Consider the following 26394-nt stretch of genomic DNA (forward strand, 5'->3'; position numbering starts at 1 on the left):
TACTCAATCATCCCTGGTACAGCAGGGGCAAGTGAGACCTATCCCTAGCTACAGGAAGATGCATAATGCCGCCATAGAAGGGATGCCATGACCTTCTGGCAGCGCGAATAAGATCCCCCTGCTTACATCAACCTAAGACTGCGGACAGCTGCTTCTAGGCAGTATCTGGATTTTTTGAGGTGTATTGAAGGACTAATCCTCCTGTCTCCTGAGGAAGTTCTGAAAGAAAGCCTTGCCAACCATCCATGAATGAGATACCTTGTGTTATGGCATGGTTCACACCCAGTAATGAAGTGGTGCCCGACTAGTGCCCCTGTCATCCACTGAGTTGGTACCCCTATAGTTGGGAAATAACGTGTAACTCACTTACTCCCTTGCAGGAGTCTTGTGTATCTGTGGTCTAACCATCTCATTTTCTTTTCCATTCCTGTCCATCGCTTCAGAGATGGCATGGAATGCAGAAGACCTGCCCGCTGGTGGGTACCTGAGGTACCGCTCACTTCTCCCATGTTGAGGGTACTCGAGTAGCACTGTTTCTCTGATTCCTCTCTGGTAAAACAAGAATTGGCTCCAAGAACATTACCTCGTATCATACACTTACTTGCCAGCAGGCGCCCCATTGGTTGGTCTCACAAGTGCGGTCAGTCACATCAGACTTGGCACGCAGCAGTGTTCTCAGACTTGGTTGATTACAGTGCTCTCTCAATCATACTCCATATGAAATCTGGTCTTTACACACACTTTGCACTGTTAGGGAAGTAGTCTCGACAACATAAAGATTTTTCTTCCTCCTTTCAGCGAAAGTTAGGTTAATAACATTTACTATTTTTTTGTTAAATTGTTTAATAATCAATTTTGCACCCACCTTCAAACCATAGAGCGTAAATACCCCAGTTTTAATGTCTTCTAAAGGTCCCTTCCTTAGTTGACTTAAAAAATACCTAACTGTAATTGGCTTCCAGTGCAGGCTGCCAAGCTGTAAAATTCACTTCTGTAGTAGGGGATCTCTGTGTATAGTCATACTCTAGTGAATAGTCCCGCCCATGTGCGTGGACCCCGGCAATCAAAAATAATCTCTTAAGTTGTCAAAAAATTGCAGAACTGCAAAGACACTTAAGAGAGAATTTAAAGACAAATAATGCAGCCTATATCCACAGGCTACACTGTCCAGTACTTCAACTAGAAATTCCACCAAAAAAACCACACACACATCACAGCCTGCCCAGTTTCTTCCATAGAGAAACTTGCCTCTACCAGTAAAAGCCTCTGGAATGATAGAGAGGAAGGCATGGACAGACAAGCCCCATAGGCTGCCATTATGTGGCTTCAAATAGGATACTGTGCCTTTAAGAGAACTTTCCAGGACTTCTCCCAGTATCCCAGAATGCACAGCTGGTCCCTCTTACTTTCAGTTCTTTTTTCCGGCTCCTGCCAACAGGACCCTGGGTCATTGAGCTCTCCCTTTTTCAAGGGTTTATTGAATTTTTTTGCACTTTTTGGTTAAAAGTGTTTTCAGTTGTTATATCTTGGTGTTTCCCTTCACTCCTGTGTATTTGTTCAGGCTTTTTAGGGCTCTAAAATGCCTGCTCTTTTCGACAAGTGCCCAGCATGTGGAAGGAAGAAGTCCAAGACTGATCCACACGACGTCTGCATTATCTGTCTCCCTGAAGCACATGTCCCTGAAGAATGTGACCTCTGCCAGAACCTTTCAGCAAGGACCCGGAGTGAAAGGCTGAAGATTAGGCTTCAAGGCCTAGAGGAGAGACGACTGCAGGTGGGTCTGGGCGCTGCTGGGAAGGCAACCTCTGCTGAGGCCTCTGGGGGGCTCCCCAGAGGCAGGAAGACCAGCAAACGGTCCCGGTCTCAGTCTGCGTCGATTGCATCGACGGCGACGTCGAGAGGGATGACGACAGTGTGTTCCCATCTCCCCGGGGCTCCGGGTCGAGACGGCTTGAAGGATCGACGTTGAAGGGCCTGGGTAGGCCGCTGTCGAAACCACCGTCGACGGCTTCTTCTTCGTCGTCGTCGACGTCAGCGTCGAGCTATCGGCGTCGAAGGAGCAGCGACAGGCGTCGGTGCTCGCCGTCGAGGCGACACCGCCGGTCGGCGTCGAGAAGACTGTCGGCGTCGAGGGGATCCTCTATGTCGAGGACCTCAAGAAAGCGGTCGGAGTCAAGGAGGAGTCGACGCTCATCGTCGAAGACTGAACGTTCGATGTCACGGAGGCGGCGTTCGACCGCGGAGTCGATGTTAGACGCCGGAAAAGCGACGCTCTGCGTCGAGAAGAAAGAGATCGGCGTCTCGGAGTTGTTCCAACTCGCCTGAGCGGCGCAGAAGGAGTTCTGGCGCCAGAAGTCATGCTGGGTCTGGTGGAGGGCGCCGGAGACGGCGATCACCTACTGGAGGGGTTGGGTCCCAGTCCCCTCCCCCGAAGAAGTCACCGGGCTCGGTGTACTCGGTGGTATATACACCACCTCGGCCGAAGTCGCCCCCGCCTCCTGTACCTAAGGAGGATCCTCCCATCAACCCTCTGCTCCCACCACTTCCTCCTTCAGGACAACCACCACCACCACCGCTTCCGCCTCATAGGCCCGCTCCTCGGTCGGAGATACCTCCTGTTCCTCCGCCAAGGTCGGTGTCACTGCCCCCACTTCCTACAACGCCTAAGGGGACGCCTAAACCGAAACCCCAGGATAGGCCACGGAAGACGCCTCCACGGAAACCTGCGGAGCGCCCACGAACTGGGAGGTCGCGTTCTCGTTCCAGGAGGAGGGAACGATCGCGCAACAGGTCATCCACGCGGTCGAGACGACGCCACAGGAGGCGCAGGTCTCGTTCTCATACGAGGTCCTCAGGGACCAGGGACTACTCTCTGACTTTGTCGGAGTCACCGGAGACAAAGGTGTCACCGGTTGACGATCTGGTGTCCTTTCACGATGTCCTGTTAAGAGGTGCAGCAAAATCGGGCATCTCGTTGACGGTGCCCACGCCTAAGACATTGGTAATCTTTGAGACGCTGCACCAGAAACATCTGTCTCGTCCATTATTGCCACTGGTACCAGGCCTGGAGGATCCGGCCATGGACCTTTTTCTCACCCCGGCGGTGACTAAGGCGGCCCCCTCGAGACCACAGAAAAAATACCAGGCTCCCGATTCTGATCCGGCTTTTCTAAGAGCGGAACCCCCTCCAGACTCTGTGATAGTGACGGCGGCTCGTAAACAGCATGCCACCACTCAGTCATCCACAGTCCCACCAGATAAAGAATCTAGATGGCTGGATTAGGCTAGGAGGAAGGTTTGTGGGACATCTGCGACCTCCATGAAGGCTGCGAGTGCCACGGCCTTGTTGGGGCACTATGACCGTGCCCTCTGGGAATCCCTCCAGCAGTTTGTGGAACACCTGCCTCGTGACAAGAGAGAAGATTTCCAGGAGGTGTTAAATGAGGGGATGTTGGTGGCGAATCAGGTCATCAGTGCTGCAGCTGATTCTTCCCTCCTGGCGGCGCATGGCTTCTGCCATGGGATTAACCAGCGATGACACGCCTGGCTCCGCCTCACGTCGCTAAAACCTGACGCACAACAAAGGGTTGCCAATCTACCATTCTCTGGCGAAACCCCATTTGGGAAACATGCAGATGACGAAATGGCCCGCATGAAGGCGGAGGCCGAAACACTAACGGCTGTGGGTCTGGAAAAGCCCAAGGAGACAAAGAAATCGTACCGCCCGTTCCAGAGACGGTTTGGTGGACAGGGCAGAGGGCGTGGCCAAGCTTCGGGACAGCAGCAGCAGTTCCGAAGCAGCAGAAAGGCAGAGGTGGCCAACAGTCGGCACCAGCGACCAAAGGCCAGGCCGGGTCTAGGCCCTGAGCGCTTACTTCCCCTGCATCCGTTACCCACTCCGGTGGGGGGGAACCGTTCAATTTTTTTGGGCAGAGTGGAGAAAAATTACTCCGGACAAGTGGGTGCTGAATATTGTTTGCAATGGATACAGTTCACCAGCCCGCCTCCAGCAATTCCACCGGTCAGCTCGCAGTTTCCCCGCCTCCAGCAATTCCACCGGTCAGCTCGCAGTTTCAGCTGCGCGACCTCCAGGCGGAGTCCAATATCCTGTTAAGGAAAAGGGCGATAGACGACGTACCTCTGTCTCAGAGAGGAAGAGGTCTGTACTCCCAGTACTTCCTGGTTCGAAAGAAGGACAAGAACGAGTTCAGGCCCATTCTGGACTTGCGACAGGCAAACAAGTGGATTCGCAGAGAGAAGTTTTGCATGCTGTCGTTGCATCAGATTTATCCTCAGTTGCAATAGGGAGACTGGCTATGTGCTATAGACCTACAGGATGCGTACTTCCAGGTGCCCATTGCACACAAACACAGGAAGTTCCTGCAATTTCAAGTCAGCGCCAATCATTATCAATACACAGTACTCCCATTCGGACTGAAGTCTGCCCCGAGAACATTCTCGAAGTGCATGGCTGTGGTAGCAGCACACCTGAGGAAGAACAAGGTGTTCGTCTACCCGTACCTGGACGATTGGTTGATCAAGGCCTCCTCCTTCTCGGAAGCTCGAGCACACTTCCAGAAGACGTGCGTTCTCTTGAACAAGCTGGGGTTGCACATCAACATGTCCAAGTCTGTCCCGACTCCGGTCCAATGCATACAGTACTTGGGAGCCTCCATCAATACGCTATCAGCAAGTGTTCCTCCTTCGGAGGAGCGACAATTATCACTCCTTCGGAAGGCTCAGGCTCTTATGACCACTCCATCTACAGCAGTGAGGATGGTGTCTTCTCTACTGGGATCGATGGCCTCTTGTATCTTCCTAACGCCACACGCACGACTGCACATGAGACCGTTGCAAGAGTGCTTGGAGGACCAGTGGGATCAGAGGAAAGGATCTTGGGACGACAAGATACGACTGTCTCTGCATGCTCTTCAGTCTCCGAAGTGGTGGTGTTCAGCGGAGAATCTCCTCAGAGGGGTTCCTTTCCACAAGGACATTCCCACTCAGACTGTCGTGACGGATGCTTCTCTCCACGGTTGGGGGGCGCACTCCGGAGACTTACAGATTCAAGGAACGTGGACCCCGATGGAGGCCACGTATCCCATCAATTTCCTGGAACTCAGAGCTGTTCACTTGGCACTGAAGGTCTTTCATCCGTCCTTTCAGACCAACTCTCTGCTTGTACAGACGGACAATACGACCACGATGTTTTACCTCAACAAGCAGGGGGGTTCGAGATTGCGCACTCTGTCGCAGGAGGCGCAGGCGATCTGGCTCTGGCTCTGGCTTCTGGCCAGAAGACTGACGATAATGGCTACCCATCTGCCAGGTGTGCAGAATGTTCAGGCGGACGCACTGAGCAGACTGATTCAGGAAAACCACGAATGGGTCATAAACGACGAAGTACTAGGAGAAGTCTTCGCAAGGTGGGGGACTCCAGACGTAGATCTGTTCGCCACCGCCGAAAACAGCAAATGCCGAAACTTCGCCTCCAGGTACTACCAGCAGGGGACGCTGGGGAATGGGCTATGGATCAACTAGTCGAACAGCTTTCTGTATGCGTTTCCGCCCATTCCCCTGATGCCGGCGGTACTCATCAAACTGGCCCGGTCCAGGGCGCGGATGATACTCATTGCTCCGGAATGGCCCAGGCAGTGGTGGTTCATGGACCTGCTTCACCTGTCTCTCCTTCCACACATACGGCTGCCGTGCAGGCTGGACCTTCTCACGAAGTTCGGGGGGGGCAGATGTTGCACCCCAACCTCTCGTCTTTGAGTTTGGCGGCATGGCTCCTGAGATAGTGCAATATGGCCATTTAAATCTGCCCGAAGATTGCATGGACATACTGAAGGAGTCTAAGAGACCTTCCACTCGGACTTCCTATGCTTACAAGTGGAAAAGGTTCTGTATCTGGTGCAAGTCCAAGAACTATGACCCGACGACGTGCAAGGAAGATGTCATCCTTCCTTACCTTCTACATTTGGCGCAGTCAGGACTTAATGTTCATTCCATTAAGGTTCATCTCGCTGAATTGACTGCCTACAGGAAATGCCCTTCACAGACTTCCTTCTTTCAGATTCCTGTGATCAAAGATTTTCTGGAAGGCTTGAAGAAAGTATTCCCTCCTCATGGGAATTGAATGTGGTGCTGTCCAGGTTGATGAAGGAGCCTTTTGAGCCTATTCATAAGGCTTCGTTGCAGCACCTGTCCTGGAAGGCGGCGTTCCTCATGGCCATTACATCGGCCCGCAGGGTGAGTGAAATTCAGGCGTTGTGTTGCCAAGAACCTTATACTGTATTTCATGCTGCTAAGGTTGTTATGCGTACTCACCCTAAATTTCTTCCCAAGGTTATTTCTGATTTTCATGTCAACCAGACCATAAGTTTGCCTACGTTTTTTCAGAACCCTTCATCTCCGGCGGAAAGGTCTCTACATTCCCTGGATGTTAGGAGGGTGCTGAAATTTTATCTGGATAAAACCAGAGATATTCGTAGGTCGGACCAATTGTTTATCAATTATGGATCAGTCAGGACGGGTCTTGCTACCTCTAAGCAGTCCATCTCTAGGTGGATTGTGTCCTGCATACAGTTGTGTTACCTAAAAGCTAATAAGACCTTAGGGGGTAAACCTAAGGCTCATTCCACCAGGGGCAAAGCTGCCACAACAGCTCTGCTCCGTAACTTTCCAATTGCAGAAATCTGCAAGGCGGCCACTTGGAAGTCGGTCCATACCTTTGCTAAGCATTACTGTCTGGACACTGATGCCAGGGCAGACGCTCAGGTTGGGGAGGCTTCGCTGCGAAATCTGTTCGCACAGTAGTGGTGTTAATTTTCTTCTCTCCACCGCCGCTTTGGTGTGGGGATGGGCTTGCCATTCTGTTCACTAGATTATGACTTTACACAGAGATCCCCTACTACAGAAGGGGTGGTTCTGTCCTGTAACTCCAGTTCTGTAGTAGGGGTATCTCTGTTATAGTCCTAAGCGCCCGCCCTCCTCCCCGGTGGAGAAAGATATTCATGTAAGGAATGCTACAGGTCTGGCGTGTTACGCCTTCAAAAAGAACTGAAAGTAAGAGGGACCTGCTGTGCATTCTGGGATACTGGGAGAAGTTCTGGAAAGTTCTCTTAAAGGCACAGTATCCTATTTGAAGCCACATAATGGCAGCCTATGGGGCTTGTCTGTCCATGCCTTCCTCTCTATCATTCCAGAGGCTTTTACTGGTAGAGGCAAGTTTCTCTATGGAAGAAACTGGGCAGGCTGTGATGTGTGTGTGGTTTTTTTTGGTGGAATTTCTAGTTGAAGTACTGGACAGTGTAGCCTGTGGATATAGGCTGCATTATTTGTCTTTAAATTCTCTCTTAAGTGTCTTTGCAGTTCTGCAATTTTTTCACAATTTAAGACATTATTTTTGATTGCCGGGGTCCACGCACATGGGTGGGACTATTCACTAGATTATGACTATAACAGAGATACCCCTACTACAGAACTGGAGTTACAGGACAGAAACTACTCCATCTGCACACAAGCAGAACATGTAAAGTTAACATCTGAAATGGGCAACCTGTTGAAAACCTGAGGTTTGCTCTAAAGATAATAGTGTCCAGATTGGTTCATGGTACAAGTCACATTCTTTTCATATTGCAGCAACAAACTATGGATTCATGCTTACTGAAAAATAACACTACCATACGTTAAGAGTTGACCATTCCTGTTTTCTTATGTTTCTAGATTGTCGTAACTTTCTGAATTTTCGTGACATGTGAAGCTTAAATTTTGCTTGCAAAGTTCACTCAAGTCTTGGGTTATTACATTTGTGACTCTCGCACAATTTCACCAGTGGGTGAAGTTTTCTGCCATAAAGTGGTTTGTCCTAGAGTTGTCCAGAAAACCCTTTTTTGTGGCAGAGTTCTCCTGCAAAAAAGTAGGTTTAAATCTATTTTCCCCTGCTAAGCTCGTTTCACTTAGATTGATCTTTTTGTGATTAAAAAAAACCTTCACAGTGCGTAAGTAAAGTTGCCATAGGAACCAAAAAATATCCAAATAATCCATGAACATCCTTATGGCCTTCTTAAGTGTTAAAGTGATCCATCTTATGCGCATAAGAGTAATTTTAAAAGCCAGGGGGAAGAAATTGTGATGGATCCTTGACTTACCCTACTCTTTGGCTTCTAGGCCGGTCATCCATTTCAGCAGCGCTGCCTTCAGTCTGCCTACTCGAACACCAAGCAGAAGTGGGAGGCCCCAACCTTCCTTCTCTTCCTGGATTGCGTATGGCAGATCCTCCGCCAGTTCCCCTGTTCTTTCGAGTTCAATGAACACTTCCTGGTACTGCTGTTTGAGCATGCGTACGCATCACAGTTTGGCACTTTCTTGGGCAATAATGAAAGTGAAAGGTAAGTGAAGACTGCAAGTGTGTCATTCCACCCGTGCCCTACTCAAGAAAGTATTCACTGTGCTTTTAGTTTTTTTCCTCTCAGTTTAAACAAATGACAACACTTTCTGCACAGGATGTTAAATTTGAAACTTCTAGGACTTCAAACGATTGATAATATTAGGGGGTATCTCAGCTTGTCGAAAAAGCAAACAGAATAACAGAATTACACTGTTCGCAGTGGACGCTGAGGAAACGTTGATCAGGCTGAAAAGAGCTATGTTGAAATTTAGTCGGAGTTGATCAACATAGTTATGGCCTGCTATGTCAGAGCTAGAGCAAGGATATTGGTTAATGGACTCTTTTCAAGGAACTTTGAGATTCAGAGAACAGAGATATATCATACCCCAACTTCTTGTTGCTATAAATGTTGGTGATTGGGCAATCACCCGATGTAAAAGGCAGGGTCTTTGGGGTTGCAGAGCATAAAATATCACTGTTGGCTTATCTTGTCTTGTCTTGTTCTTGCTGGATGACCCTCACGGATCATTTTTTCCCTTGCTGAATTCGATCGAGAAATTTGGTTGCACATCAGGGAGAACAAGGATAAAATGGAGTTCATGCCAATGAGACTCCCTGGGGAAAAAGGGGAGCTAAAAAGCAGGGCACCCTTTACGATTGAGGATTGTACTTTGAAATGTCTGGGAGTTCATATTACCTCATGAATTCAAAATCTACTTAAAGCTAATATTGATCCCTTTGCAGATGCCATAAGAATGAACTACACAAATGACATACTTTGTATGTCTTCTGGCTGGCAGGGGATTATAAAATGCAAGTGGACATTAGTTTCCCACCTATTAGTGAACTCAAGAATTGTTTTAGCAAGAAACTGGAACAAAGTGAGTGCATCAACTACTATGGCATGGAATTGTAAGATATGGGACACAGTGACTGGCACTATTATCAATCCATCTTGGCAAAGATAATGAAGACTTTCAGCCAATCTGGTAACTAGTAATTGAATATATGGGAAGAGAGTGTAGAGAGGTTTCTTGACTCACAAGATCAAGGGCACTGACAAATAGCCCTAGGTACGGTGCATCGGTTGAATTAGGAATTACTTATGTTGAGCTTTGGAAAGTGGAATTGAGGCATACCGCCACGAGGACGTTTGGGATATGTTATGTTGTGTTAGGGGTAGCAAGGCGTTTTTGTTAATATCAAATATACTTGTTTAGCTCAAAACTGTGGAATATGTAACTCAACAGGTGCTATCTGAACATGATTTGTAGTAGGTTACACTGCTGAATAAAAATCATTACAAAAAACAAGAAACTGCTTAATCTAGCATTAAGAAGTACATCTTATAAGCATTCGTTTTTTGTTCATACCAGTTACCTCTTATATAAATCCTGTATAAAGTAAATGCAAAGCATGTTTTCCAATATTTTTAGCAACAGTGTTCTAAAACAATTGCAACAAATCCTCAGTATTATCTACTGCTGTTTCAGTGCTGGGGACTGTGTTTCTGTACGTGCCTGGAAAATGTGTATGCATGACATGAGGGGGAGAGCACTAAGTGGGAGGGGTATGCCCACCGGAGGTTCCCGTGTTCACTGCACCACTGGATTCAAGCTAGCCTGGCTGATGAGGGGTGATGCCCCAAAACAGGTCCTTGGATGCTTGTTTCCCGTCCAGGGAGGACCTGGCTTGGCAGTTCGGGCTGGACTGTTCCCATGAGGAACAGGGTCAAGACTGATTTGCATATGGCTGGTTCCAAATTGGGGTGGCGTGGTGAGCAAAAGACTGATGGATTAAACCCAGATCTTTGTGACTGGATGTAAATGTTTGCATTTTCAGCATTCCGTCCATCAATTGTTCCTTTTGCGAAAGAATAATATTTCAGAACCTATTAAGGGGTCAATTCACAAGGACATTAAAGAGTACATCAAGTAGGGCCCCCTTTGAAATACTTTGTGTATTCTAATTGTCATTGTGAATTGACTTGGAAATGTCCAATTTCCTTTTAGTAAAAGTGCAAAGAGGATATAAACCTTTTTATTTCTACCAATTGTACAACAAAAATGTCTCTGGAAAATCCCATTTTAGTTGTCTTAGATCTATTAATAAAGGCATTTAAGCGTACACAATGTAGTTCTAAACGAGAATACCCTTATAAATGCCTTAGTGAATTTGTCCTCATTCTCTTTGTTTAGTACTCAGGAAAATCACAAACCTAGATTTACAAGTTAGTACTAAAAGAGTACCACATTAAATACTCAAATATCTTTGTGCATTGGCACTCGTCTCACTTTGAGCGGGATTTCGGGAAAACACCTATGCAAATGAAGAAAAAAGCTGTATTCTTAAAAAATTTTTAAAGTAAACTTGCCTCTTTCAGTATTAAATTAAGCCAGTTAGAATTCCAAGAAAGCACAATAAAATACATTTATCTGAAACCCCCATATTGTTTCTGTGCTTAAAAGTACAATAACAAACCATTAAGCGGTGCATATAGTCATCCTTTTCTTTACATATCTATATTTTAAGACTGCACCTTTAAGGAATCTGAGAGCTCCACTATTCCAGGATACACAGCAACTAATTTTACTCTTTGAAGAAATAGATCCAGAAAAAGGGCCTCTGAACTGTTTCATTTTTATAATTGAAAATGTTGTTTTATGAAGCATTTGCTTGTTTCATTCAGTTTTTCTTCTACCTCTGCCTTTACTTTGAAGATATTTTTCCAGCTTTTAGGTTACTGTTGTTTCTATATGTCTCCTCAAAGACATTTTTGCCCACTGTTCTTTCAGCCTCCAGTATTCTTTTTAACAGTATTTCCCCTTGTAGATCAAATTCTTTCTGCGAAACTATTTTTCTGGAGCTTCCTCTCTGTTGCTTTTCTTAAATGTGTCTCTTGGTGGTGAAGGGGTTCTGAGCAGAAGATTATTAATGGGATTTCCAGCACCACCAGGTAGAGCCATATGACTTCAGTCTGTGCTCCCGCCACCTATAGGGAATGCGATATCAGCCCATGTAAGGCTCTGTCTGTCCGGTGCAGTGCCTTCAGCGCTTGTTTTTCTGCCTCTTACTGGTGCAAGTCTGGAGCTCTTTTGCTGCTGCGTTTGGTATGTTACATAATTGGTGTTCTTATTGCATGGCAATAACCCGTAAGGGTATCCAGGTGCTCTGTGGAAGGTGTGTGAGGCCACCTTTGGGAACTTACTCAAAAAGCCAGGTCTTCAGCTTCTTGCAAAAGTCAAGAGGGGAGAGAGGCTCTCATGTGTTGTGGGAGGGCGTTCCAGGGTTTAGGGGCCAGGCACAAGAAAGTGCGGCACATTTGTGTATGTGCTGGTAGTTCCAGTGAGAGACCGGCATAGCGAAGGTGTCTGGATATCAAGCTTAAGTTTATGCATCTCCGCCTAGGAATCCAACCAACTTTGGACCTACTGCTCATCTAGTTAAAATCTGCCAAAACAGAATACAACCTGTGCGGCGTGGAAAAGGAGACCATAATACTCTATCTTTGCATCTGCCTGGCAATGTTACCTGACCGTAGAAGGATGCTGCACTGTGCCTTTAATCAGGCAGCCATTCGAATTTGTAGGCAGGCTCTTATAACTGCACTAATTTCGGATTATACAGGCCTACATATCCAGGCTGTAAAGTTCATGGAAATATAAGAAGCAAGAATAAAGGCCATCATGGGGAAATGCAAAAATACAAACATTGTATGCAGCATTGGCATATAGTTGGACATTGGTTGCTATTAAAAGCAATGGCAATTTAGCAAAATTTGCACAGCAGCCGCTATTGCCCCACTCATTTGACACCCGGAAACTAATAAAGGCATATTAGCTTTCAGTCTAATTGACACCAGGAGGCTGAGAGTGGTGCTGTGGTCAGCAAGGGTTGTTGCGGCTGTGCACTGGTACTTTAACAAATATTTGCACAGCCACACCCACTGCCAAGCACTGTCACTTTAATAAATCTGGTATAGCCATGCCTATGTCCTGTTATCGATTCTGAAGGCTGCTGATTGTTCGGCGATGAGCAGCGGACGCTGTAACTGAGCATTAAATATTGCACAGCCATGTCCATGGCGAGCCCTGTCACTTTAATGTACATTGCACAGCCCAGTCCATGACTGTTTATCTGATGAGAATATTTTGCATTTTTAATAGCATTTTACGATTTTCTATTCAAGCAAATGAGTGAGTATTATTCATTTAACGCAGTCGTTCTGTGTTGTACAGTGCTTAGCTCTCCTCTTGGGCTGACACTCTAGATTACTGTGGGTGTTCCTAGTTCTGGAGTTCTCCTTCGCCCTGTTGGCAGTTGGAGCTCTGGCCAGATGAGGGATGGTCCTACCTGTTCTGTGCTGCAATAAAGCTGTTTCCTGAAGTACCTGTTCCTTGAGATCTTATTTCCGTTTACAACATTTGGCGACTTGGACTGGCGATGTGTCTGGCCACAGCTTCCTCGTTTGATCCTGCAGCCCAAGAAGGAATTACAGAACAGTAGTGTTCCAACTCCCTCGCGAACCCCGTGTGGTGTACAGCGTAGAACAACCCTTTCATTGTGGGAGTGATCGCGGTCTCTAAAAGATTTCCAGAGTATTTCGTTTTCCGATATCTCCGTCGTCAAAGTAAGTGACGTCAGCTTCTTCAACGACGGTGAGCGTGATCCTAACGTGATCTGGTGAGTCGCGTAGCAACCACGTTGTACGCGAACCGTATCACTGAAGCGCATTCCTCTTCGTGCACGTCTGTCTACGCTGTAGCTCTGACGTCAGACGTGTGACCGAGCTCACGCACGACGCAGTCGGCCATTTTGATCAATTTCTTCACTGTCTGTCGGTGGTCGCCTAGGAGACGCGATTCACCGGGAACTTCACCGTTTGTTGACAGAAACGGCGTGGAGTGTCAGCGGACCTTGAATATCCTGTTTGGAGTAAGCGCTTATTTTAAAACCTTAAAAATATAATAATAAGCGGACTGTTTACCTTTTTACTTCAGTTTTAAACTGTGCCCTTACTTTGTCGTGTGACAAGTGCTCTTTGCATTATAACCTTCATCTTACTTTCGTGACTGTGTTAGACTGACCTCATGGCTCAAGCAGTCAATGTTGCCCTTCCACCGCAATTCTTGAGTGAGCCAGGGAATCCGCCTATAACGTGGGAAGACTGGATAGTTATGTTTAATAACTACATTCAGGCTCTAGATGAAGAAGACTTTTCACCCAAACGAAAGAAAGCTCTTTTGATGACTACTCTAGGCAAAGAGGGACAGCGTCTTTTCAAATATTTACCGCAAGCCCTACCTTCTGGGTCACAAGCTGAATTAGACGAATTTAAAGAAGCGGTAACAAGACTAGAAACCAGATTTGGTAAAGAGGGAAATCTTGTCCTACAGAGATATAAGTTCTATAAAAACAAACAGTTAGCAGATGAGAGCATTGATGAATTTGTTGCACAATTACGTGAACTATCCGTGAAGTGAAATTTTGGTCAAATGGCGGATGAACTAATTGGAGACCAACTAATTGTTCAAGCTAACAACAGGAAGGTCCAAGAACGATTATGGGCAGCGAAGAATCCAACTTTGAAAGTTGCTATAGAGCTAGCTAAAGTTGTGGAAGAAAGCGAGAAATGTATGAGAGAGTTACCGAAGAGTGGTTTAGAAACAAAAGTTGCAGAGGTTTCCAATAAGAGTGTGATTAGTGACAATAGTGATGAGGAGGCTATGGCTATTGCTATTGTTAGGAAAAAGGGCTATGTTCTCCAAAAAAAGAATGTGCAACAATCATCTAGTAATAAGAATGGTCAAAAAACGTGTTCAAAGTGTGGGAGTTTTTCGCATACTTCAGATGCCAAGTTCTGTTTTGCGAATAACAAAGAGTGTCTACGTTGTGGAAGGATGGGGCATTTTGCAAAGATGTGCAAAAATAGAAATAACTCAAGAGTGACAGTGGTCAATGAGTGTGGTGATTTGAAGCGTGATATGAACAAAATATTAGTTCTGTGTGACACGGTATGCTCTTGCAGGGATCGAAGGGGAAATGCTTTTAAAGCTGACTTTAAGATTGATTCGAAGTTTGTTAGTCTCATGGTGGACACAGGTTCCAAGTGGACCATTATCCCACTATCCTTGATGAAGAGTGTGTGGGGTGAAAAGGTTTTGACGGAGTGTGAAATTTTTCCGTCTGGATATCAAGGCGAGAAAATTGACCTATTGGGCTACTTCGAGGGAAAGATTGAGTTTAAAAATAGATCAGCACCTGGAAAAGTATACATTTCAACCGATGGACCGGCCATTTTAGGTCGTCACCATCAGTATGACTTGCACATTGTGGTTAATCCTAGGTCTGATGATCCAGTGTCTATTGTTGATAACTCATCTGTAGATGAGATACTGGATAGGTTTAAAAATGTCTTTAGGGATCAGTTGGGGGAACTCGTAGGCTATTCCCACCATATAATCCTCAAGGAAGGTAGTTGTCCTGTCCAGCATAAGGTGAGGAGAGTCCCTTTCGCTTTGCGAAAAGAAGTTAAGGCTACTTTGGAAGAAATGCTTCAAGGTGGCATCATTGAACCTATTGAGGCGTCCCCGTGGGTTTCACCAGTAGTAATTTCGCAGAAACCAGACAATAAAATTAGGTTCTGTGTGGACCTGCGTTCATTGAATAAATGTGTGGTTGCTGATGTGTTCCCACTACCAAACATTAGTGAGTTAGTGTCGACACTCAAGGGGGCCAAGTTTTTTAGTAAATTGGATCTAAAGCATGCGTACCATCAAATTTGCTTAGATGATAAGTCCAAACATTTGACTGCATTCATCACTAGCGAAGGGACCTTCCAATTCACGAGGTTACCCTTCGGACTTGTCTCCGCTGCTAGTGTATTCCAGAGACTAGTTTCCGAGGTTTTTAAGGGTCTAGATAAAGTATTATACTTTCAAGATGACATCTTGATCTATGGAGATTCTCTGGAGGAGCACAATGGGATTTTGCAGAGCGTGTTACGTAGAGTGGATGATGCTGGCCTAACGTTGAGAAGGGAGAGGTGTGCGTTTCTTCTGAAGGAGATAGAGTACTTGGGTTTTTGCCTGTCTGAGGAAGGCATTAAACCTAAGAAGAATTTGTTGGAGGCCATTGAACTAGCTCCCTTCCCTGTTGACCAGGATCAACTTCGGTCCTTCATGGGTTTGATCGAGTTTTACTCGAAATTCGTGAGAGATTTCTCTTCCAAGACTGCTCCCTTGAGATACTTGTTGAAAAAAGGTGTCAAATTTAATTGGACGGTTGAGCATGAGTCTTGCTTCAATATGATCAAAGGGGAACTTAAGTCTGCTAATGTTCTTACCCCCTTTGATACTGCTCGGTCCTCTATCTTGATGGTTGATGCCAGTGCTGTAGGTCTTGGTGCAGTTCTCATACCCTATGGGTATGTAGCGCGCTATATAAATTTTTGACTTGACTTGCAAAAGCATGGTGGGGAAGAGAAGACCATCGCTTTTGCGTCCAGGCCCTTGTCTGTCTCGGAATCTAATTACTCAGTCATAGAGTGTGAGGCTCTTGCTGCTGCTTGGGGCACGAGTTACTTTAGGACCTACTTGTGGGGGTACAAGTTTGTTCTCCGTACGGACCACAAACCCCTTTTAAATGTTTTAGCTCCGGGTGGTGCTGGAAAAGGGTCTCCCAGGTTGGCGAGATTGGCCTCTCGTCTACAAGACTACCAATGTGAGATTGAGTTCGTTCATGGCTGGAAAAACATTCAGGCAGATTGCTTGTCGCGTCTGCCTGTGCGATCCACTAGCTGTGGCGGTCCATCTAAGGATGTCTTGGATGATTTAGCAGTTGCTATAGCAGAGGATGTTTTGTTTGTGGGAGGTGGTTCTTTTTCTCATGATGAGTGGTCAAAAAGTATGGAGGAGGATCAGATTTTAAAGGCAGTTATAAATCTTGTCTCGAAAGGAGCAAGAAGGGAGAGCACTGTTGACCCTCAGGTTAGACCGTTTTTGAAGGTCTTGGATGAACTTTCCTTGGAAGGGAAGGATGTTTTGATGCGGGGTGATCGCTTTGTTCCTCCTGGTTCATTAAGGAGTAGGATTCTTGACTTGGCTCATGAGGGCCATTTGGGCCAAAGCCTCACCCAACGTCGTGTTAAAGAAAGCTTTTGGTGGCCTACTGTTGATAGTGATGCAGTGGATTGTGTGCTGAGGTGTAGCTTTTGCAAAGAAGGGGAGAAACGTCTGAAAATTGTGGGATCTCAGTCACCGCAGAAAATTGGATTTGAAAATGTACCTTGGCACAGTGTCTGTTTGGATTTTATAGGCCCTATGAGTGAGTTACCTTTAAATCAACATTATGCCATTGTTATAATTGATTGTTACTCGAAGTGGCTTTGTGTACAGTTTGTGAGGGAGATAAACACTGATACCACCATTAACTTTCTGAAGGGTGTCTTCTTGAATGAGGGATACCCTTCTGTCCTTATCTCGGATAATGGCACTCAATTGACATCTTCGAAGATGGCTTCGTTTGTACGTGAATGTGGCATCAGACATCAGAAGACAAGTCTTTACAATCCGCAAGGAAATGGTCTTTGTGAGAGGGTGAATCGTCTTGTGAAGGGGGTGATCCAAATGTTTGTAGAAGGTGGTTGTTTTTCGCATGAGCGTGTACAAGAACTTGTCTGGGCTTACCGGTCTACGCCTCATAAGAATGGTGAAAAATCTCCCTTTGAATTAATGCGTGGGCGTGCACCAGTGACAAGATTGACTCCTGCTTGGTTAAGGTGCTTAGATGATGAAGAGCTCTTATCCCAAAGTAATGTTTCCTTACCTATCTCTGTGGGTGATCTTGTAAAAGTAAAGCCTGGTCGGTGTACTAAGGGTCTTAGCAAGTTTAGAGGTCCCTACAGAGTTAAGAAAGTCTTTCCACATTTTGTTGTTCTGGCCAATGGGGAAAGTTGGAACTATAGGAGGGTAGCACTATACCAAAAAAAGAAAGATTTTTCTTCTGATGGTTTAATGGCTAGTGGTTCTGGGGGTTGCAATGGGTACTTGTTGACTTGTGGTGGTGGTTCTTGTTCCACCTCTCAGCCAACTGTACGGGGGGAGGTGGGTAGTGGGGATGCTTCCACTTCTTTATGTGTGCATGGTAGTTCTTTGGTTGATTCTGCCCCCACCACTTCTGTTCCCACCTTTTCTTCTTCTTCCTCGTTGGAAGCCAGGTTGCGGAGTCCTCGCTCTCGTCGTCCACCCACCTATCTGAATGACTATGTGCATTGATCTTTTTGTGCTTTCTTTTACATTTGTTTTCTTTTCTTGTTAAGGGGAGAAGATATGTTGTACAGTGCTTAGCTCTCCTCTTGGGCTGGCACTCTAGATTACTGTGGGTGTTCTAGTTCTGGAGTTCTCCTTCGCCCTGTTGGCAGATGGAGCTCTGGCCAGATGAGGGATGGTCCTACCTGTTTTGTGCTGCAATAAAGCTGTTTCCTGAAGTACCTGTTCGTGAGATCTTATTTCCGTTAACAACATTCTGCATATTCCTAATTTTATTATTGTTTGTTTGAAGGTGTAACCGGTTTTAATAAACTATGCACTCCACAAATAAACTCGAACTTGTGTCTGGAAGGTCGGTGGAAGTGAAGACAGCTGTTCAGATAGGCAGGGCTAGTGTTGTGGTTTTTTTTAGGGTGTCGTTGAGGAGTTTAAAGTTTGCGCGCTTGTGTATCGGGAGCCAGTGGAGTTCTCTATGGTGTTGTGTGATGTGGGCTTTGCATGGGAGGTTAGCACTAGTCTGGCTGCTGTATTTTGGATGGACATCAGTCGTCTTGTGAGCTGGTTAGTGGTCCCTTCAAACAGGGCGTCTCCATAGTCTAGTCTGCTGGTGATGATAGTTTTCCTGGTGCTGTCTAGCAGGAACTTGAAGATTTTATGGCATGACACGGAGGCCAACATTATGCAAACCTCCTTTATTGCCACAGCTCAGCAGTAACAATGAAGAGAATATAGAACTCAAACAACATTCCAATACAGTATATAGAGCATGAGCACACATCCATCTTCCTTCTTTGTTGCTGCTGCTCAACATACGTACACTCATTACATTTGTTTTATACTGCTTATTTCTTACTTAACTGCTTGTACTCCTTTTTTCACGTAACTGGGTTCTATTGATCCTACGATGTGATATCTCCCCTTTAAAATAAGTTCTCTTTGTATGTCATTTTATTTTAAACCTAGACTGTGCGTGCATTTTACCTTTATCCTAACCTTCCCCGGCTGGGCTTTTATTATCCTTACGCGGCGCTCATAACTACTGCAGATATTTAATTTATTCACTTCTATATCTGTCAAATCGACTTATTTCTCACAGGCGTCCTTTAAAAGACGTGAATGCTCACCGTTGCCTGGCAGTGCTCTGAGCATGAGCCAGGCCTGCAGGGTGTCACACGTCTGTTTTCTTTTAGTTTTTCCTTCTCAGCTGGCCCGAGCCTTCGCGTTCATGCTGTGTGGTCCTTTCCGGCCACCGCGGCCTTAGCACACTTAAGTCATCCACCCGCTCCTTGTAGCATGTCTCTTCTCCCCCACCGCGGTGCGCATTTCATTCGCGCATCGCGGGAGAGAGACGGATAAAGGAAAGACTGTAAGGAGCAACCACGCATGCAGAGGACATGCGTGGTTGTCATATCAACAGCAGACAACACTTGGCAGTTGCTGCTGTTGATTCAAGGCGACGCAACACGATCAGCTTCTCTTCAAGCTTAAAACAAATACATTAACCCCTTCGCACCTTCGTTTTCTCATGTCCACAAACTAAAAATGTAACCCTTCCCACCTAGTTTATACTGTTTTAATCATAAACAAAAAAAAGAAAACTGTTATCTTCCTAATCCTTTTGACCCCTTATTAAAAAAAAGGATTAATATAGAGATAAGGTAGATTATTTCTTATTTGATTTCCATACAGATTTCTAGTCCCCTACAATGTCTCTAAACCCAGACTCCAACCTTGAAGGTAAGCTTGCATCAATGGTCTCTAAGGCTAAAGCTATTGACTCTTTTAACGAAACAATCAATAAAGTTTGAAATGCTGATAAGTGAATGGCCCTCTACCAGAAATGCACATTCTTTGAGCGCAAAAGAAGGGGCAGTTAAGGCCCCAAAGAAAAGAGCTGCAACAGAACTTCCTGCAGATGCGACTAAGAAGTCTAAAAGAAAGTGGGGAAACACGATTCACGCTTCTTAGGTGGTGACAAGATCGATGCCTTGGGCATCACAGAAGAGCGTCAGACAAACTCTGAACCCACCATTCACATTGACAGTGATGAGAACGATGAAGCAGAAATTGATCTTTCCTGCTCATCAAACTTTGATTCAGACGATGAGAATCTTGGAGACCATGCATTCGGAAGCTCTGAAGAGGCAAATAAGGCCTCAGGATCAAAAATGGGCTTTAGTAACCCCTGCAGGGAGAATATGTTCGACCACTTATTTATCCAACACCCTTTATCCCCAGGATGGTTCCCTTCCCAACATGTAGCGGACTATTTCAGCTTCTAGTTGAGAAGAGAAATCCCTAAGGAAGTCGGATCAAGACTGAGGTCTGAGTGCCCACGCCCATCTTTTCCTGATAAATTCGCTATGACCCCTGAACTTGATCCTAAGGTTGTGGCCTTTATAGCCAAGGGTACCAAAGACACTAGTAAAGGGATTGACAAAAACCTAAGAGCCTGTCAAAATCGCCTCTTGGACACAATTGGCCCATTAACCAAAATGTTTGAACTAGCAGAAAACTCCTACGTTGGTGGGGCACTTGTCGATCCAAAAGAGTTGTGCCAATGGGTCTGCCTGATTGGCAACACTAATACTGCTATTTCTAATGAACGGAGAAAAGGATTCTCATAAAAATTTACTGAAAACGAATTGAGCTAGCCACTAAAGATGGATGCCCCTCTTCTCAATGACTCCTCTTTGGAGAGGACTTTATTCAAGATATGGCTAAATATGTCGGGGCCTACAGCTCTATCTAGAAGTCGCAACGTGACATAAAGAAAGTATTATTTCAAGACCACATTTTTGGAGGGGCCGGGCGAATGCGGGGTTGGTTCCCCAGCCGCTGACATTCATCCTCAAGACCCTTTCTGGGACGAGCCTCTAAATTCCAACAGACATCCTTTTATGGAACCCAATCTTTCTTCCCGCAAAGGCAGAGAAACCGTACAAGACCATTCCAGGGAGAGAGAAGAAACAGAGGTTTCTCCACAGGTAAGAATCTTGAAAGACTCTTTAGATATGCCTATAAAGGTGGGAGGGAGACTAGCCCTTTTCTCTGGGAATTGGACTATTATAACTCAAGACCCATGGGTTCTAGATACAGTCAAGGGTTACAAAATAGAGTTTATAGATACCCCCCGTCCAAACCAAAAAACCTCGAGAAATAACCTTTTCTCAGGAACAAAGGAAATTAGTCTCCCATGAAGTGAAAGCACTGTTAGACAAAGGTGCAATAAAAGAGAGCTCGCAAAGAGGCTTTGTAAGCAACATATTCTTGGTAGAAAAGAAAGACAGAGGACAGAGACCTGTCATAATTCTGAAAAACCTGAAACCAATAGGTAACATAACACTACTTCAAAATGGAGGGAATACACCTCCTAAGGGATGTTTTGTGAAAGGGCGATTGGTTAACTCGTCTAGATTTAAAGGATGTCTACCTGGCCATCCCGATTTGGCAGCCACACAGGAAATACCTCCGATTCACATAGGAAGGAAAAGTGTGGGAATTTTGCACCCTCTCCTTCGGCCTTTCGTCAGCCCCTTGGTGTTTCACCAAGGTTTTACGTCCGGTGGTAGCATGGCTAAGGGAAAGGGGCGTAAGGTTTATTATTTATCTGGATGATATTCTTATAATGGGTCAGTCCAAATCAATGGTAGCTCGTCACACTGACCTTACTATCCGCCTACTTTAACATTTAGGCTTTGTAATAAACACAAAGAAATCTTGTATAATACCAAGCCAGGAAACGCAATTTATGGGTTTAATGATTAACACTCTGAATGCAGAATTGAGATTACCGAGAGAAAAGATAAAGAAACTTCTGCAAGAACTCAGAAAGATGCTATCAATGGAATTTTTTCCCTTGACATTTTTGGCAAGAATACTGGGTCTACTTTCTTCAACCATACAGGCAATTTTTCCTGGACCTCTGCATTACAGGGCTCTTCAGAGACTGAAAGCAAAAGCTCTCAAGACCGATCTCTCCTATTCACAATTGATTTGCCTCGATCTGTTCTCCAAGAAGTAACTTGGTGGTTCAAAAACGCGGAAGCCTGGAATGGCAGGGCCATCTGAGGGGAAGCTCCAGAATTAGTAATAGAATCAGATGCGGTGCCACATGTGGCGACACATCAATAAGAGGTCGTTGGACACAGCTCGAGAAGGATCTTCATATCAACTTCTTGGAACTCCTGGCGGGTTCCTTTGCGGTTCGAAGTTTCACTCAGAATTCCGTGAAATGCTGCATAATGCTGCGTATGGACAACGTTTCTGCAGTGAAATGCGTCAACGAGATGGGGGGACCACACTCAAAGGGTCTTACGGAAATAGCGAAAGGGTTCTGGAGCTATTGTTTGAACAAGGGACTCTCTGTTACAGCAGAGCACATTCCTGGTTTGAACAATGGCGTAGCGGATTGGTTCTCAAGGAATTTCAAGGATTCCAGCAACTGGAAACCAGACAGAAGAGTATTTAAAGTAATTCAAGACAGATGGGGTCTGTTTGGGACAGATCTTTGTGCGGACAACTTGAACACCCGGTTGAAGAGCTTCTTCAGCTGGAAGCCAGATCCCCAAGCATCGGGGGTGTATGACTTCGTCCAGGATTGGCGGGGCTTAAAGCCATATGCCTTCCCGCCGTTTGTCATGCTTCCATGCCATCTTTACATGCAGAACACGGTAGTGATAACAACTCTTTGGCGGTCACAGGCTTGGGTCCCTGTCATTCTAGAGATGTCTGTAGACTTCCCAATTTTTATACCCCTATCAGGGAAATACTTCTAGGTCCAGGGGGCGAATCTCATCCTCTCCTAGACCAAGGCCTATTGATTTTGATGGCATGGAAGATTTCAGGGGACAGTGGGAAATCCCTGGACTTTTGCAAGATGCTTTACAGCTCATATCTGAGTCTTGGGCATCTGGAACAAGTAAGGCATATCGACTGGCGTGGAATAAATGGGTTCGCTGGTGTATTCAATAACACTACGATCCCGTTTCATCTGATTTAGTTCACGTTATTAATTTTCTATCAGAACTCCTCGATTCTTGCCTATCTTACAGAACGGTTAATGTCTACAGATCAGCAATAGCTGCGGGTCATTCTTTAGTTGATGTTGTCTCGGTGGGACAAAACCTTCTGACAAAGAAAATTATGAGAAGTATGAGGGTTCTTAATCCTCCAACTCCTAAAAATACGGACTTATGGGACGTAAGAAATGTTTTACAACTTTTATCCTCTTGGGGTGATATTAACCTTTCTCGTAAACGTATCTCTTATAAGCTTACTGTCTTACTTTGCTTAGTTTCTTTTAGACGAACATCTGATGTTAAGGCTTTAGACGTTACTAGCAGAGCTTATCAACCTGAAGGAGTTTGTTTTTATCTTAAAAAAAGGACAAAAACTATGTCATCTTCAATCTTCTACCCTTCCTTCTCTTTGAATGAAAGTCTATGTGTTGTCAAGTGCCTAAAAGAGTATGAATAAAGGACTGCCCCTTTGAGAGATATTGAAACTCAACTCCAGATCTCTCAAAGATCTCCCTCATAAAGCTGTCTCATCTCCCTCGCTTGCAAGATGGGTGAAAAAAGTGATGAATGAGAGTGGTGTGGATATGTCTATCTTCGGTGCACACTCCCTCAGAGGTGCTTCGGCTTCTAAAGCCTTTGTTAGGTGGAGGGCTCCAAGATATTCTTAGAGCCGCTGACTGGTCAAATGAAAGTTCTTTACATTTTTTTATTTTAGACCAATCAATATTGTTGGCCTGCGTGTCATGCCATAAAATTTAGATTTTTCACAGCCTGGTAGGCAGAAAATCTGGATTTTATTAAGGACACGGAGGATAAGATTATCCCACCTCTTATTAACCCTCCCTGGGTTTATTCCTTTTGACCTATTGCCTCTTTTTCTTTCAGAATAAGCCATATTTGGATTTAGATTGTTTTAAGAAAATTTGTCACGTCATTTCAAAGTTATGTTCCTTGTACGCAGCACTGGTCTAAACAAAGAAGGAAGATGGATGTGTGCTCATGCTCTATATACTGTATTAGAATGTTGTTTGAGTTCTATATTCGTCATTGAAACTCAACGGTTCCAAAACCGAGGTGATGCTCATGGGCAAACAATGGGCGACTATCCCCCCGTCGATCTGGCCAGACGTGTTCGGGGAAATCCCCTCCCCGAAACACGAAATCAAGACCCTCGGAGTCTGGCTAGAACCCGACCTCTCAATGAAGACCCAAGCGGCCAAAACCGCTGGGACCTGCCTTGGGCTTCTGCGGACTATCTGCAAAATTCTCCCCCTCCTACCGCCCGTATCCAGGAAACTACTAGTACAGGGCCTCATAATGTCGCGGTTAGACTACAGCAATTTGGTCTACCTAGGTGCGCCGGAAGCCACCTTAGCAAGACGGCAAAGAACCCAGAATGCTGCAGCTCGCTTAATCATGAGCGTACCCCCTAGAGTATCCGCCAAACCCGCCATCAAGGCTCTGCACTGGCTGCCAGTCCGCCAAAGGGTGGAGTTTAAGGCCATGTGCACGGCCCATAAACTAATCAATGGAGCGGGACCTGCGATCCTCAGCGGTTTGGTCACCCCCTACATTGCACCGAGGGTCCTACGGTCTGAGAACGAGCACCTGGCCAACATCCCCAAATTCAAGAGAACACGTACCGGAGGCCGACGTTTCTCTGTAAAAGCCTCTGCTGGTTGGAACTCTCTCCCACGCTCCCTCAGACTGGAGTCCAACCACCTGACGTTCAGGAAAAAACTTAAAACCCTTCTGTTTCCTAAATAAACCCTCCACCCCTTCCCCTCAGTAGGACTCAAGCTTAACAGCGCGGGGATGCCCTCGGGTCACCAGGCGCTATACAAGTTGCTAAATAAATAAAATAAATAAATATTCTCTTCATTGTTACTGCTGAGCTGTGGCAATAAAGGAGATTTGCATAATCTTAGCCTCCGTGTCCTTAATAAAATCCAGATTTTCTACCCACCAGGCTGTGAAAAATCTAAATTTTCTTCTGCATCCTTACTCTCTTGATTCTGTGGTTCCTCACTTGCGAGCAGAAGTGGATCCGAGGTCTGTGGGCCACCAGGTGAGGTCACATGGTGATGCATTCTTCCTAAAGAATTCCACCTTGGTCTTGTAAGAACCGCAGAATCAGAATCACAATTTAGAAAACTGCTCTTGTTAACTAAGTTACCAGACGCAGTGCCACCTGTATGCTATCCTAGCGCTGCGAGGCTTGGGTGGGTAGCCATGCACTCAACAGATTCTCATTGATAGAATGGAAAAGAATTGTCCAAGTTCAATTTGAGGCAATTGGATTTCTTCGAGGTAGGTACTTCAGTCATGCATGTGGTGAACTTGTTCTAAGTGTTGGGTGTTTTTTGCGAGAGGGACAATATCCGTTGCGTGTCGTCATTCATCCTTCTTCCGCCATTAGTTTCCAGTAGTGATTAAAGTCTCTCATTTTCTGACCAAATATAAGGTTATTAAGAGCAGTAAGGGCCTTTTTATCCGCTCCCCCACACGAGCCACCATCTGCAAGGAACTGCTCCCTGGGTCATACCTCAATCTAGGGGCTGGAAGTTCTAACTGTATTGCACAAAGCGGGCATTAAAGTAGCGCCTATTGGGTAGAGGGGCGCAGGATTTAAGTCCTTTTACTCCTGTTCCTGATGAATATTAAGCTTCTTTGACCCATTTTGGACCCTGAACCCTTAAACCCTCTATAGGACAAGTTCAAAGTGGTGTCCTTGAGTTATATCGTCCTGGTCTTACTAGAACAGGTTTATATGGTGTCCTTGGGTCTCCAGAATGCCTTCTTCCATCTGTCGAACATCCTTGCTCATAGATGCCTACCTGCAGTTCTACAATTTGGCTTTTGACTGTTCAGCGAGCCATCACCATAGTGCTGGAAGCTTCCTCACCATAGTGCTGGCTGTAGTGGAAGCTTCCACCAGGAGGGCATGTATTTCAGTACTTGGAGGACCGGTTCGGATGTTGGACCATCTTCAGCGTATCATAACTATTCTTCTCCATCTGAGCTTCTCCAACAACCTCTCTGAGTCTGAGTCTTTCCTCTACCTCAGAGGATCTCGAATATTGTGTTTGTAATTGTCTTTATATAGCACTTTCTACCCCTGGCGAGGCGTCAAAGTGCTTTTCAGCAAGTAGCACACTACTCTAGAAGCCAAAAGGATTAGTTATGGATTCGTATAGGGAAATACAAGTTTATTTGAGTGGTGAATATGTGACTCTGTAAGTTGTATTGAATAGGATAATGGAGGGATGGAAGAGGGAAGAATCTAGATAGTGTTATTTGGGAGGGCATAGTAGTGTTGATGTTTGGGATGAGTAAAACGGAGAGGTGGAGGAGGGAAGAGTCTTGAAAGTGATTAGGTAGATCATAGTAGAAAATCAGGTTTAGGATGAGTCAAAGGAGAGATACATGAGTGAAAAATTTAGAAAGGGTTGAATGGGAGATCGTAGTAGTAAAACAAGCATTTGCAATGCAATATGAGTTTGCCTTTGGGACCCTATACGTTTTTAGTTATGAAGCACATTATCCTGGGTAAAGCAATTCTGGTATTTTACTGACCTCTGCTGGTCATTTTCTATCAAAACAGTTAAATAGAGGCAGTTGCTAGAAAAAAAACGTAGTCCCCAAGTGGAAGCAGACAAGTAGTGGGGCAATTCTCCAAAGCCCACACAAAGTACATACAACAGATCTTCCA

At 45.5% G+C, this 26394-nt stretch overlaps 1 protein-coding gene across 1 annotated transcript in view; it reads left to right on the forward strand.

Annotated features, from left to right (window-relative positions):
- Positions 1–26394, forward strand: part of MTMR9 (myotubularin related protein 9) — a 366570-nt gene that overhangs the window by 269205 nt on the left and 70971 nt on the right. The window contains exon 8 of the mRNA XM_086926182.1: positions 8173–8393. Within this exon, the coding sequence (XP_086782308.1) occupies positions 8173–8393 (221 nt within the window). The remainder of the gene's footprint in view (positions 1–8172; positions 8394–26394) is intronic.

Source organism: Lissotriton vulgaris, chromosome 6, assembly GCF_964263255.1.
Source record: "Lissotriton vulgaris chromosome 6, aLisVul1.2, whole genome shotgun sequence".
In the NCBI taxonomy this organism is placed as follows: domain Eukaryota; kingdom Metazoa; phylum Chordata; class Amphibia; order Caudata; family Salamandridae; genus Lissotriton; species Lissotriton vulgaris.